Source organism: Haemorhous mexicanus, chromosome 1 (genome assembly GCF_027477595.1).
Source record: "Haemorhous mexicanus isolate bHaeMex1 chromosome 1, bHaeMex1.pri, whole genome shotgun sequence".
Classification (NCBI taxonomy): domain Eukaryota; kingdom Metazoa; phylum Chordata; class Aves; order Passeriformes; family Fringillidae; genus Haemorhous; species Haemorhous mexicanus.
The window spans coordinates 2,246,190-2,266,255 of NC_082341.1; the positions used below are offsets into that span (position 1 = coordinate 2,246,190).

The following is a 20,066-nucleotide window of genomic DNA, read 5'->3' on the forward strand; positions in this document are numbered from 1 at the left end:
AAGCAAATCTTGGGTCACATCATCCTCAGGCCTCTATTGTCAAATTAAACTACTCAGCCAAGTGTTTTTGTATCTGAGGTGGGTTTGGTGCTGGGACAAGTGGTCAGAGAGGTTCTGCCCAGAATATTCAGGGGACATTCAGTTTCTCAGATTTCAGTCTGGGCTTCTTAGAAACCCTTTCCAGAGAGAGCTCTGCTTTAGGGGACACCCCTAAGGCCCTCTGTAAGTCACTTTTTCAATGCCATTCAGTCCCTCCAGAACGGAGAGGGAATTGTGGAGAAGCAGCAGCTATCCAAGTCTCTGCGCCCTGCAGGAAAACTCAGGAGCAGGCAGGAATCAAACGAGCTGAAGCCAGAGTTTGGTGACCAAAATAAAGTGGTTAAAATGCTCTGAAGTCAACATCCCCGTGAGACATTGGTCCCTGCTAACCTCCTCCCGCCAGGTGACTTTCCAGAAGCTCTCTCCAAGCCCTAACCAGCTGCTGCCTCCTGCCACCAGAACCACCCAGAGAGGAACGCGGCGACCCGACAAACACACGGCACTCTCCTGCTATCTTCGCCAAATCTCTTGCATTTTTATATGGCACCTTAATAACCCCTCATTTCCATTACAAGTGCATGCTTTCCTTCTGCTTATCTCCATCTCCATGCGCTCCTGCTCCATTCCTGCAGCCGCACCGCCCCCGGCTACAGCCGGGGAAGGTTTTTGGGAGCCCGGCAGGGTCGGGGATGCTCGGGGAAGGCAGGACATGTCCCATGGCTTGGGAGGTGGCAGGACGTGACTCACACCATGGCACGGCTCCATCTGCGTCAATATTGAACCCGCTGCCTTAACTTAGGGGGTAGGAGATGTTAAACCCAGTGCCCTAATTTCTTGGAGTCATTAAGAGACCGGCTGCGACTTTCTCAAGAGACAAACTCCTCACCTCGGTGCCCCGGGGCCAGAGCTGAGCTCCTTTGCCCTGCCTGCCTGCATTCCCCAGGTAGTTACGATCAGATACAAGGCGATTTGCTTCCTGTTGTGTGCTCTTAAGTGGTGGCTGCATTTCAAAAGCAGGGGAGTGATTGAGTCCTGTCCAGGCTGTAAAAGGCACCCGGCGGTTTCTGGGAAGAGCAGAGCTCGCTGTAATTGGTGCTTCTTAAGGCAAATCCCATCAATACCCTCCTGGCTTTCAACGAAGGCTAAAATCTGTGCGGGGTTTAGGTGATGGACCTGAGATTTAGGGTTTGGTGTCTGCAGCCAAAACTGTCTGCCTGGGACTGCTTGGCCAAGGCCTGGCAAACGTGGGAATTCTCCAGGCTGTGCTGCCTGAAGCTCCCTGGGGTTTGAGCTCTGCACCTGGACAGAATCACTGGATTGTAGAATCCTTAAGCTTGGAAAAGACCAGCAAGGTCACTGAGCCCAAACATGAACCCTGCCACATCCACTGGAATCCCATGTTCCCAAGTGCCATATCCTTTTAATCCCTCCAGGTGACTCCACCACAGCCCTGGGCAGCTGTGCCAGTGCCTGACAACCCTTTCAGTGAAGAAATTTTCCCTAATACCCAACCCAAATATCCAAATTTCCCTAATATCCAATCCTTGACACAACTTGAGGCCATTCCCTCTCCTCCTGTCCCTGTTCCCTGGGAGCACAGCCCAACCCCCCCGGCTGTCCCCTCCTGTCAGGAGCTGTGCAGAGCCACAAGGTCCCCCCTGATCCTCCTTTGCTCCAGGCTGAGCCCCTTCCCAGCTCCCTCAGCTTCTCCTGGTGCTCCATTCCCTTCCCAGCTCCATTCCCTTCCCTGGACATACTCCAGCCCCTCCAGGTCTTTCTTGTAGTGAGGGGAATGCCCAGGGAAGCACCAGTGAGCTGATGGCTCCTGCTGAATCCAAGCTGGGATCCACAAGCTGTGGACTCCCAAGCCGAGGCCACCCCTCTCATCCCCACACAGGAGAAGTTTTCCTGCACAAACACCACGGCTGTAGACGTTTTCTTTCTGCTCCAAGCTTGGCAAGGCACAAGGGTTCTCCACGAGGTTTGCAAATATCAGTTCAGCACCCACAGCTCCTTCTCAATAAGCCAAAGACCTGGATCAGATCTCTCCTGAGCAGAGGAAAGGGTGATTCCCAAGAGATGAGAGCTGGCCTGACCAAGGAGCTTTAGGAAAGCACATCATCCTGGTCTCTAAATTGGAGATACCTGGATTTGATGGATGGACCACCTGGTGGTGGGTCAGGAATTATCTGTATGGTGGCACTCCAGTGGTGTTCCTTGGGGGTTGGGGCTGGCACTGCTTGCTGGTGACAAGGACAGTGGGATCCAGGGCACTCTCAGGAGCTTTGCTGGTGACACCAGGCTGAGTGGTGGAGGCAGGTGCTGGAGGGAAGGATGGAGATGTGGCTCTGTGCAAACCTCATGAAGCTCAACAAGGCCAAGTGCAAGGTGCTTCCTGTGTTGGAAAATCCCAGCTCTACAGAGACAGGGCAACTGAGAGGCCTTTTAAAAGATTTTATTCCATTATCAGTCTTGATGAAGGGTGAGACATGTGATGAAAAACTCAACGTCATTCCATCAGAAGCCAACCTATCTCCTGATTACCTTATAAATATTACCTTATAAATCTATACCTTATAAATATTTTTCAGCCTATTAGCTTTTGCCAGGCAATGCTGCTAATACTTCTAACACCAATCACCCATTATTTTAATCACCTATAATCACCTATTATTCTACCCCATGTGGTCTTGCTACAGTGCATCTTTCACAGTTCTGATTCTCCAAAATATCTGGTCTTTTTGCAAGGCCATCTTTTGAAACTTGTTCCCAGCTCAATCTCTCTCTCAGCAATGCCATCTCTATTCCATGGCCTTCCTAAGTCAGCACACCTTCTCTCAGAGTTTGCACACAGATGAGCAAGGCTGTGTGAGCTTTCAGGCAGGTTTGGAGAACCCTTTACAAATCCAGTCCTGCACAAGGGTCAGGCCAATCCAAATCCCAAACACAGGCTGGGTGGAGAATGGGGTGAAAGCAGCCCTGAGTAGGAAAACTGGGAATGCTGGAACCACATGACCTTTAAGGACCTTCCAATCCAACCATTCTGTGATGTTATGGAAAGGTTTCAAGATCAGTTGGGCCACGCTGGGAGGGGGTGGGAGGTGTGTCAGCCTTTCCCTGGCCAGATACTGCCCCTTCTACCTCCCTGCCAGATTATAATGGCATCCATCCCCCCACCTCACCTCACTGGCTTTTGTGAGCAGCCTTTCATTCTTCAGAGACTCCAGGGCTGGTCAGAAATGTTCTTGGAGACCTCATATGAGGCGCTCCACCCCCAAAATTTGGTTTCTGGATCCCACCTGGACTTAGGCAAGCGCAAGATGCAGAGTCCCCAGTCCTGTGTGAACAGGACTCTCCTGTCCATGCTCTAAGCTGAGCTTTCACAATCAAGAACTGCATGGTCATCATTTGCAGGATGCTGGCATCCTCCAGGCTGGCCAGATGCTGAACAAGCGTTTTTCAAAATCACACTGGGGACCTGAGGGTTCCTGCATTTTCCTTTTCTTTTTGTTTTCTTGGTTGTAGCCCTCAGTGACTTAATAACCTCCCCAAGTGCCCTGGCAAACATGTTCCAGGACATTGCTCATCCCTTCAGCCTGTAAGTTCATGCACATTATGGGATTTGCATATTGTTGTATTTGGTAGCCTTCCCAAAGCAAAGCTTGAGTTCTTGCTTAAGCCTAAGATCCAGCCAGGACTGCTCCACAGCTGTGATTGCTCCCCAAAAACATGTTGAGTTTTTGGCTTGGTGCATTAAACTCTCTTCACATTAGTAAAGCCTGGAAGCATCTGGAAGGCAAAGATTGAGCCAAAATGCCCAGAGAAAGCTCAGATCAGCAAAATATGGTGCAGGGAAGGTTTGAGTGGCTTTTGAGTAGTCGGGTGATACAAAGCTCAGTAGAAGTTTTGGTGAAGTTGCATCAACTGAAAATGTGACCTTGTGACTTTATGGATCCATTATTATTTCAATGTCCCAGTGGAATCATCTGAAAAGTGTCAGGAAGAACACAATTTCTAGGATAACTGGTCAATCAGCACAGGGTGAGTGGGGAATAATACAGGAGGTTAAGAGAGGCCAGTTATCAGAATCATTGTACCTGCTTAGAATTGCCCCAAGGGTTTGAGAACAGCCCTGTTCATGGTAAAAATCCCATTTTTACCCTACTGGTGTTTTCTGAGGTGTGGTGTTGAACTGTGGGGTCATTTCTTGTGAGTGAAGAAATCAAAAGTGCGAGGAGAAAGGGAAATAAATTTGATATCTTGGGGTATTCCCTACTTGCAAAGCAGTTTGAAAAGATTGGCTTTCATTTTGGCACAGCGTGGAAAAAGCTCTGCCATCCAGGAAAGCCTTCCCTGCTCCCCTTCCCTGCCCAGCCCTCCCTGGGATGGAAGGCTGTGAGGGAAGTTCTCCAAAAAGACTAAAACTCCTCAGTCCTTAGCCGTGCCATCTTCTGGCTGATCCCACCCAGGCAGTGGGCACAAAGGAAAGCTCATTTCCCTCATTTCCAGTCCCCTTGGCAGGGACCTTCATTAGGTGAGGGAGGAAAACTTGGGGCAGGTGCAAGGTGTACCTTGAGTGCTGTCACCCATTGAGAGCCACAGCCTCAGGGAAAAAGGGATGGAGGGAGGGGACAAGGTTTGGTTTACATCCTGAGGATGGAGGATGTGACCATCCTGGCATTTTCCTGCCTTCCAGCCGCCAGCACCTCTCCCTGTCAAGGAAGAGGAGCTTTACCTGGTGCTGGTCCCATCACCAGGTTAAGCATGAGGCTGTTGTTAAGTGTAAACCTGCATTTTTTATTTTTTTGGGAGCATACCCAAATTCTGAAGCGAAGCCCATGGCTCAGGGTCGGGCTGTGTGGTGCCTTGACTGCACACTACCAGATAGACTATTCCCTGTGCCCCCTGAAATTCAGGTTTGCACAGCTGTCTGTGGTGCCATGGCCCTATCCAAAGACCTGAGGATGACCCCAGTCAGAACTTTTTGGCTGACCTCAGTGGCCTTGAATCAAGCCTGGTCCTGTCTGCGCAGGAGCTCATTTCCTAGCAGAAAGAAACATCTTTTGGAGCAGGTCCAAGCTAGACCACAGGGAAGATGAGAATTCCCTGGCCTTCTGCCATGCCCTCCAGAGAAGGTGTTGACAGGGCTGACCAAATCCATCCTTCACTGGCCCTTCCTTGTTGCAGTATTGTGAGGGGCGAGGTGAGAGATGAGCATTGACTCTAAGTTCTTAGATGGCTTGATTTATTATATTATGATAATATATTAAAAGAAAATTATATACTAAAACTACACTAAAGAAAGAGATGTTAGAAGGCTAGAAAAGAATGAATAATAAAAACCTGTGACTGACCAGAGTCTTGACACAGCTGGACTGGGATTGGTTATTAAGTAAAAACAATTCACATGCTGGGTAAACAACTCTCCAGATCACATTCCAGAGGAGCAAAACATGGAGAAGCTGAGGCTCCTCATCTTGCCAGGAGAAGAAATCCTGGCGAAGGGATTTTTCATAAAATATCCCAGTGACACTTCCTGACTGACTCCTCTCTCTCGCAGCCACCAGGGAGTCGGCCTTCGTCCACGCCATCGCCTCCGCCGGGGTGGCTTTCGCTGTCACCAGGTCCTGTGCCGAGGGCTCGGCCACCATCTGCGGGTGTGACACGCGCCACAAGGGCTCTCCTGGTGAGGGCTGGAAGTGGGGAGGCTGCAGTGAGGACGTGGAGTTCGGGAGCATGGTGTCCCGGGAGTTCGCGGACGCGCGGGAGAACCGGCCCGACGCCCGCTCGGCCATGAACAGGCACAACAACGAAGCTGGAAGGACAGTAAGGACATTTCACTTCCTCCTTTCCTGTTGGTATTTTCTTAGCTGATAGGATGAGTGGTGGGAAGGGATTAAGGGGGCTCGAAAAACCTAAATCTGGGCACATTTCTGTCACAAAATGGTAGCACCTGTCCTGTGAGAGTTCTAGATCAACGTGCCCGGTCTGTGAAAGCTCCACATGAATTCACCCACACAGATGTAAACGCCTGCCTTGGAGTCAGCTGTCCAGATCTCTTTTATAGAGGATGGATCAAGGCAGGTGTAGGATGGGATTTCATCCCATCTTACGAGGATATCTACCCCCAGAAGTTATGGATGCCCCATTCCTGGAAGTGTCCAAGGCCAGGCTGGACAGGGCTAGCCCTGGAAGGTGTCCCTGCCCATTCCAGGGTGGTTGGAACTGAGCGATTTTTAAGGTCCCTTCCAACCCAAATCACTCTGTGATTCCACTGTTAGAGTTATTAACTCAGTTAATAATGTCCTAATTGTGCCTGTTCCCTTCCATTGACTGTGGGGCACCTGAAGTTCGAGTACAATTGTCCATTCCCCTTCTCTGCAGCCTTGAGGGAGGAGAAGAGCCAGGAGAGCTTTTCCCACAACCCGTCTTCTCAACCCTGTTCTATTTGCCAGGAAATATTTAAACAAAATTAGAGGCAATGTAGCTCTGGTGCCTCCTGATTAAACTTGGATCATGCCCTGAAGCTGTTTTTACTTCAAACAATCCTGGAACAAAACTTGTAAGGAAAAGAAGGCACAAAATCTGCCATATATACAATCATTCTTTTCCCTAGGTGGAATAATCCCAAAAGGGGGATATTCTTTTTTTTTTTTTTTTTTTTATCTCAAGAATAACCCATAAATCCAGAAGAATGCAATTTGTGGGGAATAATTTGTAGAACTGAACCACAAAGCCCTTTCTAACAGAGATTATGCCACAGCTTCTCTGAGATAAGAGAGAACAGGTTAATGTGGTCTTGTCCCCACAGCAGAAGGTCTTGCACATATCCAGGAGGACGTTTGTGCAGTGAGCTGTACCAAAGCCACCACAGCTGCTGTGCTGGGACACGTCCTCCGGCAGGCTGGGGTTTCTTGAGAGCTCCTGAAGTGGATACTGTGAATTCCCCGTGGTGTTATCCCACCTCACACCACAGCAGAGCTGTTGGGATACAACTTCTGAAAGGGAATTACCACCAGAAACCAAAATTGTCTGCCATGCAGACGACCACAAGCAATAATGTGGTTTCCTCCAGCTCTGGCCCAAATTATCCCAGGTACCCCCAGGGACGGGGCAGTGCTGGTGGCAGTTACTGGGATATGTAGTGGGAAAAAGAGGGCTGGAGAGAAGCTGTGTGGAGTGGAAAGGAGAGCTTTCCTTTAAAGTGAGAATTTGTTTTAAAGTGAGAATCCTTGGAAAAAAACAAACAAACGTGGCGGTGTTTGTGGGTCCCCAGGATGAGGGAAGAGATGAGAATCTTGTCTCCGTGTTTCAGATTTATTATTTTATGATACATATTATATTAAAAGAAAATGATATATTAAAACTACACTATAGAAAGAGAAAGGTGACATCAGAAGGCTAGAAAGAAATGAAGAATAAAATCTTGTGACTGACCAGAGTCCTGACACAGCTGGACTGGGATTGGTCATCAAGTAGAAACAATTCACATGAGACCAATCAAAGATGCACCTGCTGCATTCCACAGCAGCAGATAATTATTGTTTACATTTCGTTTCTGAGGCCTCTCAGCTTCTCAGGAGAAAAAATCCTGGCAAAAGGAGTTTTTATAAAATATGTCTGTGACACAAACATCCTTGTGATCACAGGCCTGCAGAGGTCTTTTTACTCTAAGTCATTTTCCTCGACTCTGAGTTCTTCTAGGACATTTTACAGGTGCCAGACCATGACCTGAAATCCCACAGGCATCACACCATGACCTGAATCCCAGTATTTTAGAAAGCACTGGTGTTTTCCATCCCCACCATACCAGCACCCTTGGGACAGCTCTTCCAGGCCTCCATACCCGAGTGTTCCCAGCTAAACCTGAGCCACGGGCAATGTTTCATATTGGTTCCCATAGGAACTCCAGCCCCACTGCTCCTCCAGGAGTTTTGATTGAGCTCGGCGTGATCATAGGAACCAAACCTTCTGCGGTTCTCTCTCCTCGCTAATTGCAGCCCGCTTTGTGGCGGGAGATGCTCCGTAAATAACACAGGAAAACACCTGGTGAACACCAAGGTGCTGATTCATGGCAAATCTCTTGGGCTCAGGCTGGCACTCGCCTATTCACGTACCCAGAAATTTGCTGATTGCTCTGAAAATGCAGATTATCAAGCTGTTGCATAAGGTTGTCTCCCACCCCAGAGTACTGGAGGGCAACACCTCTGTTTATTTAAACTCGTTATATAAGAGGTAAAAACAAGTTGCAAGCTTCTGGGATCAATAATCACCCTCCCATTTATCCCAGGAAAGCGTTTTGTGTTGAAGCCTGAGCCTTTAAAATCAAAAGTAGGGCTGTTTTTTTCTTTTTTCCCCTCTGAAGTGATTTTAGAAAAATCATAACCCTGGCTTTAAAATAAAAATAAATCCTTTTTCAGTTTCTGAAGGCAGTCATAGCAAGGCTTGAACCTTGTTTTCTTAAGTAAACACAAAACATATGTGAAGGATGGTGTTCTGTTCTGGATAGTCAGGATATTTCATCTTCCTTTTACTTCCAACAGAAAAGCTGCATTTTCCGTTTATGAAGGCATTGTTTGAGTAGCTTTGTGTGCTCTTTGCTTCTCTGCCTAGATTTGTTTGAATTCTTTTCCTGTTGACAGCACAGTAATATTCCCACATGAACATTGATAAGACAGAAGTTATTAAATCTCCTTGGTGAAAGTTTTTGGTAAATCCTTAAATTTGAGCTGGGAGTCAGAACCAGGCACTGAAAATTGTAAAGTACAGAATTTTATGGCTTAGACCCAGGAGTGACTGGGGGATAAGGGGATTTTTGTTCACAAGAGTATAAATATATCTATGAAAACATCCACAATTCCTTGGAAAATCATGGCCAAGTGGCAGAATGTCATAAAGAGTTTTAATTGCAGGTTAACGTCTTTCCTTCTCCTTTGCCTTTCTTCTCTTTTGCAGTCCATCATCGAGCTCATGCACCTCAAGTGCAAGTGCCACGGGCTCTCGGGCAGCTGTGAAGTGAAGACCTGCTGGTGGTCCCAGCCAGACTTCAGGGTCATCGGCGACTACCTCAAGGACAAGTACGACAGCGCGTCCGAAATGGTGGTGGAAAAACACCGGGAATCCCGCGGCTGGGTGGAGACCCTCCGGCCCAAATACAACTTCTTCAAGGCCCCCACTGAGAAGGACCTGGTTTACTACGAGAACTCACCAAACTTTTGCGAGCCCAACCCTGAGACAGGCTCCTTTGGGACCCGCGACAGGATCTGCAACGTCACTTCCCACGGGATTGACGGTTGTGACCTTTTGTGCTGCGGCCGCGGGCACAACACGAGGACTGAGAAAAGGAAAGAGAAGTGTCACTGTATCTTCCACTGGTGCTGCTACGTCCGCTGCCAGGAGTGCATACGAGTCTACGACGTCCACACGTGCAAATAAATCAGGCATAAAACCCCTTGGCCGGGCTCCGAGTGGAGAAACGGATTTTGAGCCTACTTCCTCTGAGGTTGCAGACGTGAGAGAAGTCTACTGTTTTTGATATTAAAAAGAATAAAAACTGGACAAAAAAATTTAAAAATAAAAAGGCTAAAACTGGTTGGATAGAATAGGTCTAATGACTTGTGGGCTATCCTGAGGTGCATCTGGCAGTCACACAAGTTCTGCCCCGACGCCGATGCCTCCGGAAGGAGAGCGGCTTTTTCCACCAGCCCACAACACCGAGCTGGAAAGAAGAGCAATAGCAAAAGCATGGATTTGCTCTGCTCCCACCCACCTGAAGTGACTCGTGTGATTAAGTGTCCTTTGAAAGACTTGCATCTTCCTAAGCATCTCCTTTTCCCTCAGCCAGGCAGAGGCTGTGCTGAACAGCGGCACGGAGCTTTCTGAGAGCTCTCTCTGCAAACCCGAGTGGCCAGACTGTGTAAAATGAGCAACAGCAGCAAAAGAAATAAAAGCAGATAAATTAAGGATTTTTCAAATAAAGAACATGACTACTTCTTTGCTTTTGCCTTGGAACCAGAGAAGTCTACAAATATTTAACAGAGCTGGAGAGTGGGCAAGCTCTTGATGTGAAATTTTTAGCGTAGTAGCTTCTGCCAGATTGGACATAGGATCCTGTGACATCTGTAGAAAGGGAAGGAAGGAGAAGAGGAGGGAGAAAAAGAGAGAAAACTGCTGATGACTTCCTGTAAACGCCCTGTTGGCACACAGGTGATGTGCACAGTACAGAAAAGTTCAGTGTCCTGTGTGTGAAGAGGACTCTGTGTGCATTGAGAAGGACACAGTCCCACAACTGGGAATGCTGCTCCAGCTCTCCAGCCTGGGATGTGGCTCAGCCAGTGAGTCTTCCTTGGAAACATGTGGTGCAGTGAGTCTCTGGGTCTGGGCACTCACTCCTGAGCACAGGACATCCATCTCCTCAGCACCCCAGGGAAAGGATGGCAAGGGAAAGTGTTCACCCCTCCCACCTGGTTGGGGAGGTCTGTCACCAGCAGTGGAAAGTGCACTTAGTTCTTCCACTCTCTGCACCTGATGCAGGCTTCCCAGGCACTTGGCAACAGCCTGAGCCCACAGGTCTGTTGGGAACATGGATCTGAAGGACTCATTGTCACCCATTAATTGACATGAGGGTGAAGCAACCCACCGCCACCACCACACCCCACAACTGGAGCAGTCTCAGGCTCAAGCCAAACCTTGTTCCACAGCTAATTCCTACAGCCATTCCCACCTATAAAAGTGGCAAAGATTAAAATGGACAAAACCCAGAGTCTGAACCAGCCCAGAGTTTGGGTAAGTTTGGACACAGAGCCAAATCCCAGCTTTGCAGTGCTGGCCCATCTCTGCTGCTCACCCCTGACTGCCCATCTTTGCATGTTGCTCTGCTTCCAATTCCAGATCAGGATCACAGTTCACAGAACCAGGTCTCACCTCCTCCATGGGCTCAGCCCACCACCTCGGTATTCACAGCTCTGTAACCCTGCTTGGGTTATTCCTGGTCAGTGCTGGGCTAAATGAGGGGTGAACCAAGCACAGTCACAGCCTGTTTTAGCCCCAGATGCACTTGCCCTGTGTCCTCTTTGCCTCACCCCTGCTTTTGGGTTCCTATCCTGGAAAAAGGACAATGGATGGGTGTTTATTCTGTCTCTTCAGCAGAGGAAGGGAAACAGGGCATGAGTTAATTCCCCTTTCATGGCAATGGAATCATGGCCGTTGGCTGGATCACTCCTGGAAATCTTTGTGGAGGAATCAGAGTGCTCCTCTCTGTGTGTCAGCCTTTTCCCAGGAACCAAAGGAGGGAGTATGCAGAAGAAGAAGGGAACAAACAGAGCTTAATCCCTTTAGAGAGAAAACAGGAGGAAATGATGCCTCCAAGGGCTGGCTCTGAGTCACAGCGTCTCCTGGGACTACTCCTAGGCTGGTGCAGTTTATGCATCACCCATTTGTCTCAGGGCTGTGCCCACGGGCACAAGCAAGATTTGCTTATTGATGGAGGCACTTTTATCAGTGCTTTGCAAAAAAAAAAAAAAAATGCTGCAGTGAAATGAGAGTAGGAGAGAGAGAAAGAGAGAGGAGATCAAGAGAAGCAAAGAAAAATATGGGGAGAAAATCAATCTGTGGCACCTGTCCGTGTAAACACTGCACCCCATCAATGGCCACACACCACGTGGAGAAGGCAATAGGTCACTGAACACTTAAATGAAGATCAATTAATGGATGCATGACTGATTTACATAGTGCAGTCTTGGAGAAAAGGAAAACTTAATCATGGGAAATAGAGAAGGAAGCCACTGCAGGGGGAGATTGCGCCTATAACCAACATTCAAACACAACCTGTCAAGAAAGCAAATGCTCCAGAAAGCCACATAAGGGGTGGAAGACATTGATGAATTGGAGAGGATGGGATAAGGGAAGATACATCTGATTTTCTTAATATGATGCAGTGCAAGCAGCCACAGTGAGAGATGTCAGACACGTCCTACCAGGAACTTCTGTCAATAAATGGTGACACAACAGTGAAAATTCAAATCACTGCAGGCCACAGTCCCTTCAATCCATTGACTTCAGCGGGGTCACACCCACAGCTGGTTCCACCCTAAGATTTTTAAGCCAAGTGGTTTCAAACTCCTTCTTTTATGCCACACCAGTGAAGAAATGGGCTGGAGGATTTGGCTTCCATGAGTGGGAGCTGGAATCTGCCCCCAGCCCATCCACAGCATGTTCACATCCACCATTTCTGCTTTTGCACCAGAACAAGCCCAGCATCGCCAGCAGGTGAAGCTTTTTGGGAATTGGGGGGGAAAAAAAATTTGAAACTGGGCATTTGCTGAGCAATTGCCTCTAGAGGTGAACAAATTTTGACTGCAAGAGTGGGATTTATTTCATCCAGTCTAAGCTATTTATCTAATTTTCTGCTGGGATCAATGGCAAGAAACAAATCCAGAAGGTGATTGATGGTACTTAGGATGGTACCTAAGTTATGTTTGGTTAAGGGCCCTCTGGGGGTATCTCTGACTTCAGCTGCTGAGCTCAGAGCAGATGATGAGCTCTTCCGTGGGTCCAGACTGATGACGTGAAATCCACCATGAGTCAAGGAGGTGAAGCTACAACCTGATCATCATCTGAGATGGGCTGGAAGCTGTGCTCCTTCCCTCCAAGCTGGGATCAGGCTTGAACCAGCTCAGTGGCTGGGGACTCCTCCCCCCCATTCAAGGGGATTTTAACGAAGCCTGTGGGTGCTTGTTTGGGTTTGTTATGTAATTAATCATCTCTGTGATGATCCAGTGTAAGGGGTTGAGCAGCTGCTACTAAAGTCAATGAAAAATGCCTGCGTGAATTCTGTTCATCCCCCCGAGCACACCTGGGGGGTTCCAGTCCTGGATCTGACTCTGCCCATTCCTGAGGGGGTAAAGAGCCTGTCAGGGCTCTGGGAGCTGGGCCTGTGGCTGACCCCATGGTTTTGGAGAGGGGGCTTGGGCCACTGCTCACTGCTACACATGAATCTGGGAGGTGTCCTTGGAAAACTGAGATCCCTCTCCACTGCCTACACTGGGTGTCTCAAGTCAGGGTTTCCACTGCACCAGTGAGAAAAAGTTAGTCAGTGATGAGTGAGGTGCCATCCTTCCCTACAGGAGATGGTCTGAATTCCACCCAGAGCTGCCTTCTGCCTCAGGTTCTCCTGGGAAAACAGTAGGACCTTACTTATGGAAGGGTCTTGGCATTTCACTCAATAACACAAACATCTGGTGGCATATTACAGGTGCCCTACAATGTCCTGTTGGGGTCCAGATGTTGTTTCAATGGCCTCAGACCCACACAGATCATAAACCTGGGCAGCCAGAGACTGCTGGGTGTCCAAAATGACCCGAGATGTCTTTGTGTAGGCAGTTGAGTGGGGCACTTCTCTGGACGTGGTTTTCTGTCAGACCCTCTCCCCCACCCTGGTGTAATGCTCCAGTTTATAACCAAAAGGAAAACATCATTGATTTCCCACAGGTGGGAGCTGGCCATCTTCACCTCTGTGCTCCCTGGTGTCCTTCCCTTCAGTGCCCACTGGTGAGGTTTGTCCTCAGGCAGATGGTTTGTACCAGGGGTGTGTCTGGCAGGACGGGGGAAAAGGGACAAGGTGTCACCCCACAAAGTAACAGATGTGAAAAATAAAAGTGAAAAAGGACCATAATTCCATCCTCTCCCATGCTGCTATCCAACCTCTCTTTTAGCTGAACAGATGGGTTGGATGGGCCCCATCAGTTCCACATCCAAGGAGTTAAAGACAGTGGCGTTACCTGCGAGGGGTGAATTTGGCCTCATCTCTTTTCTTTCTATGAAAGAAATGGAAAGTTTAGGAGTTTGGTTGTTTTGTTGGTTGGGTTGGGGGTTTTTTGCCCTTCTTTTGGTTTTATTTTAGAATTTGGGGGCTTCTCTTTCTCAGAGAAGATGAAAATATGGGGAGGGAAGAACATTTTTGTTGCTTGACCCCAGTTATCTCTCTCAGCTGAGTGTTGTGCCCAGTCTTCTCCAAAGCATTCTCAAGTCTCCAAAATTGCTTCCACTCCTTATGGGAAGCTTCACGTGCAGAACTAAAGCAGTTGGGATTTAATTTTTGGAGGGGATTGCAGAGACAACCACACCACAAAATGCAACATGGCACAGAAATCCCTGAGTCAGCACCGACCACGTCAGCCCTGCAGTGCTGTTGTCTAAGCTGAGCATTGCAGAATTTCTGTATTAACAAATCTCAGAAAACAGTTTCTTCTGCCTCTCAATCTCAGATATTTTTTGTGTTTTCATTGCATTCAGATGTACTGCCACAGAAATGTCCCTGGGTTATGTTATATTTGTCATTGTGTGTTCATATTCTTATCATGCCCCCATCCTTAAATTAATATACAGGAGAAAAACTCTGAGCTTTGGGTCACTTTTTTTTTTTTTTTTTTTTTATCTTCAAAGATTGGTTTCAGTACTGAAAATCTGGTGGTTTATGTTGTTTGGGATATTCAGGGTTGCAGCATGAGCACTCTGCAGAAGCTGGGAGTTGTGAATCCAGTCCCAGGGTCTGCACTACGGAAATTACTCCAGACTTTCCTTGGTGCTTTAACAAAATCCATTTGGGAGGATGAAAACAGGGCCATGAAAGGCACCAAACCCAAGGGCCCTGCAGATATCAGCCAGGGAAACAACCCCTGGCTCTTCCAGAGTCCTGCCCCAGGGCTGAGGGGAAGGGATCACCCTGCTGGCAGTGCCAGGGTCGGGGGCTGTTTGCTCAGGTCTGTCATTCCTGAGCTCCAGCAGCTGTTGGGATGAGATGTCAGAGGGTGTTGGGTGATGGGAGAGAAGGTGGGCTGGGCAGGACAAGACCTCATCTCTTCTTCATACCTATAGTTTCCTGTTTTCTACCTCCCTGCAAGCTAAATCTTGGCTGCTTTAGTTGTGATTTCTCATTTTGGGAGTATCCCTTTTTTCTAGATTTCCCCTCTCTCACTGGAAGCAGCAGTGGCATCTGGCTGAATTGTTTTATCCACGGCTTAACCCTTCCACCCTCCTGTTTCCTGCCCTCCCTTGTGCTCTCCAGCAAAGTTCCTGCTCTGCAGCTCCTCCCCCCCACCTCAGGTCCCCATAAACAGCCCTGGGGTGCAGATTCCTCAGCTTGGTGGGAAATGGGGGCTCCTCTGGCCTCCATTTCAAAGAAGGGGTCTTTAGTCCTCCTTCCTGCTCCTCCCAGTGGCTTTGTGGGCTTGGTTAAGTTGGCTGCATTTCCCACTTTGCTGCATTTTCCAGGGGGGTCTTTGGTGCATCTCCACTTTGGAGGAGGAGGTTTTCCTCAAGAACAAGAGGCCAGGAGTTGATTCCCAGGCAGTGGTACCTACAGTGGGATTTGGAATACAAAGTGAGGTGCTTCAAGGCAGGTATCTACATGTGTGCTAGGTGCCTAAACCCCCATAGAAGCCAAATTATGGGCTCCATTTGCCTAAACTCAGCATTTAGGGCTGAACTAAATTATTGAAATAGGTGTCTAGAGCCAGCTGGGATGCTCCAGGGTACCCCACTGGCTCCTAAAAGCTACTCTGGAGGAATGTGGGTTTCCCTTGGATCTCAGGGCATATCTGGCAGACCCATGCAGATGTTTCTCCATCAGAGATGGATATCTAGATGTCTGACTCCCATGCAGACACAGGCTTGTGGACGTCCACAGGTGTGTGTGTCTTCATCCATGAGCAGGATCCCACTCCAGATTCCAAACTCCCTTTAGATTCTCTGAGGTGGAAAACTGGTCATGGTCTCAATTCTCACTTAAACCAACAAAGATCAGGTACCAGTGTCTCCAGGGGAGCAGAAGGTGGAGCTACTCTGTAAGAATAATTATTTAATCCACTTCACTGCCTGGTTTGTCATGGCTTTGACCCCAAGGGAGCATCTCTGCTCCCACATAATGGGAATGGACAGGTCCCACTAAGTCATCCACGGGTAAAATCCTGCTCTTAGGTGGACACCACCCAGGTGGAGAAAGTTCCTGAAGCCACAGGGGTCTGTTCCACATGATCTCCTCCTCTGTCTCTGCAGACCTTTTCTTACACATGCTCTGCACACCAAGGGAGGTCTTGGACAGCCCTGCATGGAAGTGGGGAAAGTGTGAGGAGAAGCTTTCCCCATTTCCCTTTCTTTTCCGAGTTTCTTCTTATTATTTATTAGTATTTATTTATTTCTCTCCGTTCATTCCACTCCACCAAACATCCTGAAGGCAGGTCTGCTACAGACACGGGCTGGGCAAGCAGCTGAGTGTCACCCCTGGCTTTGAGGGATGGCACCGTGGTGTCAGAGCTCCTTGCCAACACTTGCCACCTGCTGCTGCCCCTTGGAAAGCACCAGAGGTCTGAGTCTTTCCAGGTCAGCCTCCCAAAAACTCCAAAACCAGATAAAATCCTCCCGAGTCTCTGCTGTAGCCCTGGTTGTCCCACTGCCCCTGTCCCCAGCTGATGGCAGCTCAGCCTTCTCCTCCTCCTCATCCCAGTAGGGAACCACTCCATCAATCCCTCGTGGCATCACTTTCTGTCACTCCCAGGACCAAACCTGCCCGAACAAGACCTGTTGTAGCTTTGGACTCACTGACAAGCCCACCAGCAGTGTGGAAGACGTAAAACACAAACCTGTAGCACCCCAGGGGATTCCCCCACGGTACAAAACATGCTTGTCCAGCAGTCAGGGACAAGTATCTTCTTGTGAGTGGGTTTTTTTGCTGTTGCTTTCCCTTCCCACAGACTGTCTGCCTGATTACATCGCCTCCTTCAAAGCTCCATCACTGTCTGTAACCCCTGCCCTCACCCCTGTGTACAGATTGCATGTATGATACAACCTGAAATTCCAAAGCTATTGTACAAAGTAGAGTTGTCACCTTTTCCTTTTTTTTTCCCTCTCAGTATTTTGTTAAGTCTGATGATTTTTTTATGATTATTTATTTTATGAATAAATGTATATATTAGTAAGAGTATATATTTGCGGAAATAACTCATCGGGACAGTGTTGTTGCTCTGCTGTTGTGCTTGTGACCTCATTGGCTTTTACCCCATTTTCTACTGACAGCACATTAGCAATGTCTTGTAACTGTTTTTTGTTACCAGTTAAGTTTGATAGATGTGTTAACTTTATAATGAAAATTAAAAAAAAAAAAAAGGCGCATTAATTTTAACCTGCGTTTGGGTGCTTTTTCCCACTGTTCCCTGGTTTTGACTGGATGGAATTTCATATCACAGGCTGAAATTCAGCTGGGGAGAAATAAGAAATAAATATAATAAATATGCCTTCCTCTTGTAGGACAGGAGTTGTGTGCTTTGGAAGAAGAGATGTCACCTGTGCTGTCACCATGTAACCCATGCACAGCTTCTGTGGGAGGGGACAACACAAATATAAATAAAACAAATCCACTTCAACTGCCACGAGTCCATTTCTCAGCTGAGCATCACCAGGACAGGGACGAGTTTCTTCCTCCAGAGCACTAAAAACCCAGCATTGCAAAGGGATGGGTTTTCACATCCAGAACAGTAAAAACCCAGCATTGCAAAGGGATGGGTTTTCACATCCAGAACAGTAAAAACCCAGCATTGCAAAGGGATGGGTTTTCACATCCAGAGCACTAAAAACCCAGCATGGCAAAGGGATGGGTTTTCACATCCAGAGCACTAAAAACCCAGCATGGCAAAGGGATGGGTTTTCTCAATGCCTCTGGAAGACCATGAGAAATTTCATGCTGGTTTTGTCAATTCCAGTCACTCCTTCCTTCCTCTGTTATTTCTTTAGGCTGGGAGCCTTGAACCTCCTCTAAAGCCAACCTTGATGACTTCTTTATAACAGAGGGATTTAAACACATCCAGAGATTGATCCCAATTATTTAAACCACAGACCTGAGCTGGTATAAATCACCTTCTGGAGAAATTTGTTTTCTTACAGAGGCTCTAAATGAACACATCTGTAAATGCACAACAGCTTTTCCCTGGGAAGGGAGGTGGGCAGCACACTGGGACAAAATATCCCCCTCCCAAAAACACCCCCATGCCTGGCTTTGAACAACACAGGTCAAACACCACGGAGAGCTTTCAGCATTCCTGGCTCAGCATATTTTCCAGAAATAAATGATAAACATTCTTATTAAAGAGCACTTCAGATAAGCCTGTTTGTGAAGCTGTGTTGCCTGCTTTGCCAGGTTTGAGCAAGAGTCTTTTTTTCCTTTTTTTTTTTTAAACCTAAATAGGGAAAACTGAGACATGAGTGAACATCTCAGTTACTCTCAGCTTACACATGCTTTTAGCCCCTCCAGACCCTTTTAGGAATGAAAGAAAACAAGGTCTTGTTAACTTATTGCTGCCTCATGACCTGGACTTTTCATTATTAGGGAAACTCTTGAAGTTTTCTTTTGTTTTAGTCAAAGAGTTATTTCCCCATGGGAAGGCAGCACAAGCTATGGCCACGCTGAGCCATGGCAGTGGCCTTTGCTCAACACAACCCAGGTCACAAAAGTCACCTAAAACTGCTCCACAACCACGTGGGAGATATTTGACAGGAGAGCCAAGAGTCAAATCTCATCCCCAGGCATAATTTACAGACTGAGATGCTGCAGAGGGCTACCAGGTACCTGACAGAACAGTTGAGAGCTCCATGTTCCTTTGAGGAGCAGTGCGCTGAACTTGGTGAAGCTTGGTCACCAGCAAAAAAAAATCATAGAATTAGAATTAGAATTATTTAGAATTAGAATTCCAATTAGAATTATTTAGAATTAGATTGGTTTGGGTTGGAGGGGAGCTTGAAGTTCATCTCATTCCAAACCCTTGCCATGGGCAGGGACACCTTCCACCATTCCAGGGTGCTCCAAGCCCTGTCCAACCTGGCCTTGGACATTTCCAGGGATCCAGGGGCAGCCACAGCTGCTCTGGGCACCTGTGCCAGGGTCTCCCCACCCTCACAGGAGAGAATTTCTGCTGTACCTAGCCTAAATTCCCCCTCCTCAAGAATGAAGACATTTCCCATTCTCCTGTCGCTGCAGTTCCTGATGAAAAGTCCTTCTCCAGCTTTCATGCAGCTGCTTCAGGTCCTGGAAGGTGCTGTGACCTTCTCCCCTCCAGCTGAACAGCCTCAAATTTCTCAGTCCTTCCCTTCAGCACTGACTGAGCTACTCCTCAGCAAACCCTGGCCAGGTTGACACTTCTGGCAGCACTTCATCCCCTCTCCTGCTTTCCTTGCGCAAACAGCGCCTCAAACCAGCCTGGGATGTGCCAGATCCAGAGGAACCGTGCAGATTGTTCTGTACCCGAGTTCTTTTGCACCAGTCTGGTGGAAACCAACCACCCCCAGTCTGAGTGATGCCTCAGGTTTCAGCTTTTATGTTTTTCAGACTCTGTGCTGCTTCAGTGTGTGGGTCTGAGCTTCACATCAGGGCATGGTGAGCTCTGTGCACAGAGCAGGGAGACAAAACAATTCCTGCTCCAGCTGGGCACCAAGGACAAATGAGCCAAATCTCAGCCCAGGAGCACAAACCCCGTGGGCTGGAGAGAGAAAAACAAGCAGGGTGGGAGTGCCTGGGCTAAAGCTGGGCTGGGACAATGAACTGCAAGATGCAAATGGAGCAGAGCTGATCCCAGGGAGAGACCCCGGGAGCGCTCGTGCATTTTGGGGCCATTTTGGGTCATCTTGGGGGCAGCCCTGGCTGGGCTCTGGTGCTGCCCCAGGTGCATCCATGGAGGCCTTTTAATAAACACCTTATACTTTAATACTTTAATACCTTCTACTAATAAATACTTTATTCTTTAGCTCCATCTAGTCTCTGTCCTAGGCCAGCCTTCACAAGGCATCCAAAGCCTCCATGAAGTCACAGCCTTGCCCCAGAGGCTTCATGGACTGCAGGCAGTGGGGCTCAGCTCCTGGATTCACTCACCCCAGTGAAGGTGCCCACAGAACCACAAACAGGCACGGGGATGCCCTCCAGGCTCTGCCTGTCCTCTGGGTGCTGCTCCAGGAGAACCACGGCTCTGGGTCATGTCTGGGAGCTC

General features: G+C 48.2%; 1 protein-coding gene across 2 annotated transcripts in view; it reads left to right on the forward strand.

The window, feature by feature from the left end:
- The window catches only part of WNT3A (Wnt family member 3A), a 102,025-nt gene extending 84,810 nt beyond the window's left edge, over nucleotides 1–17,215 (forward strand). For both annotated transcript variants that reach the window (XM_059838080.1, XM_059838088.1), the window contains exons 3-4: nucleotides 5,600–5,865; nucleotides 8,995–17,215. In XM_059838080.1, the coding sequence (XP_059694063.1) occupies nucleotides 5,600–5,865; nucleotides 8,995–9,474 (746 nt within the window). In that variant the 3' untranslated portion in view covers nucleotides 9,475–17,215. The remainder of the gene's footprint in view (nucleotides 1–5,599; nucleotides 5,866–8,994) is intronic.
- Nucleotides 17,216–20,066: the final 2,851 nt, after the last annotated feature.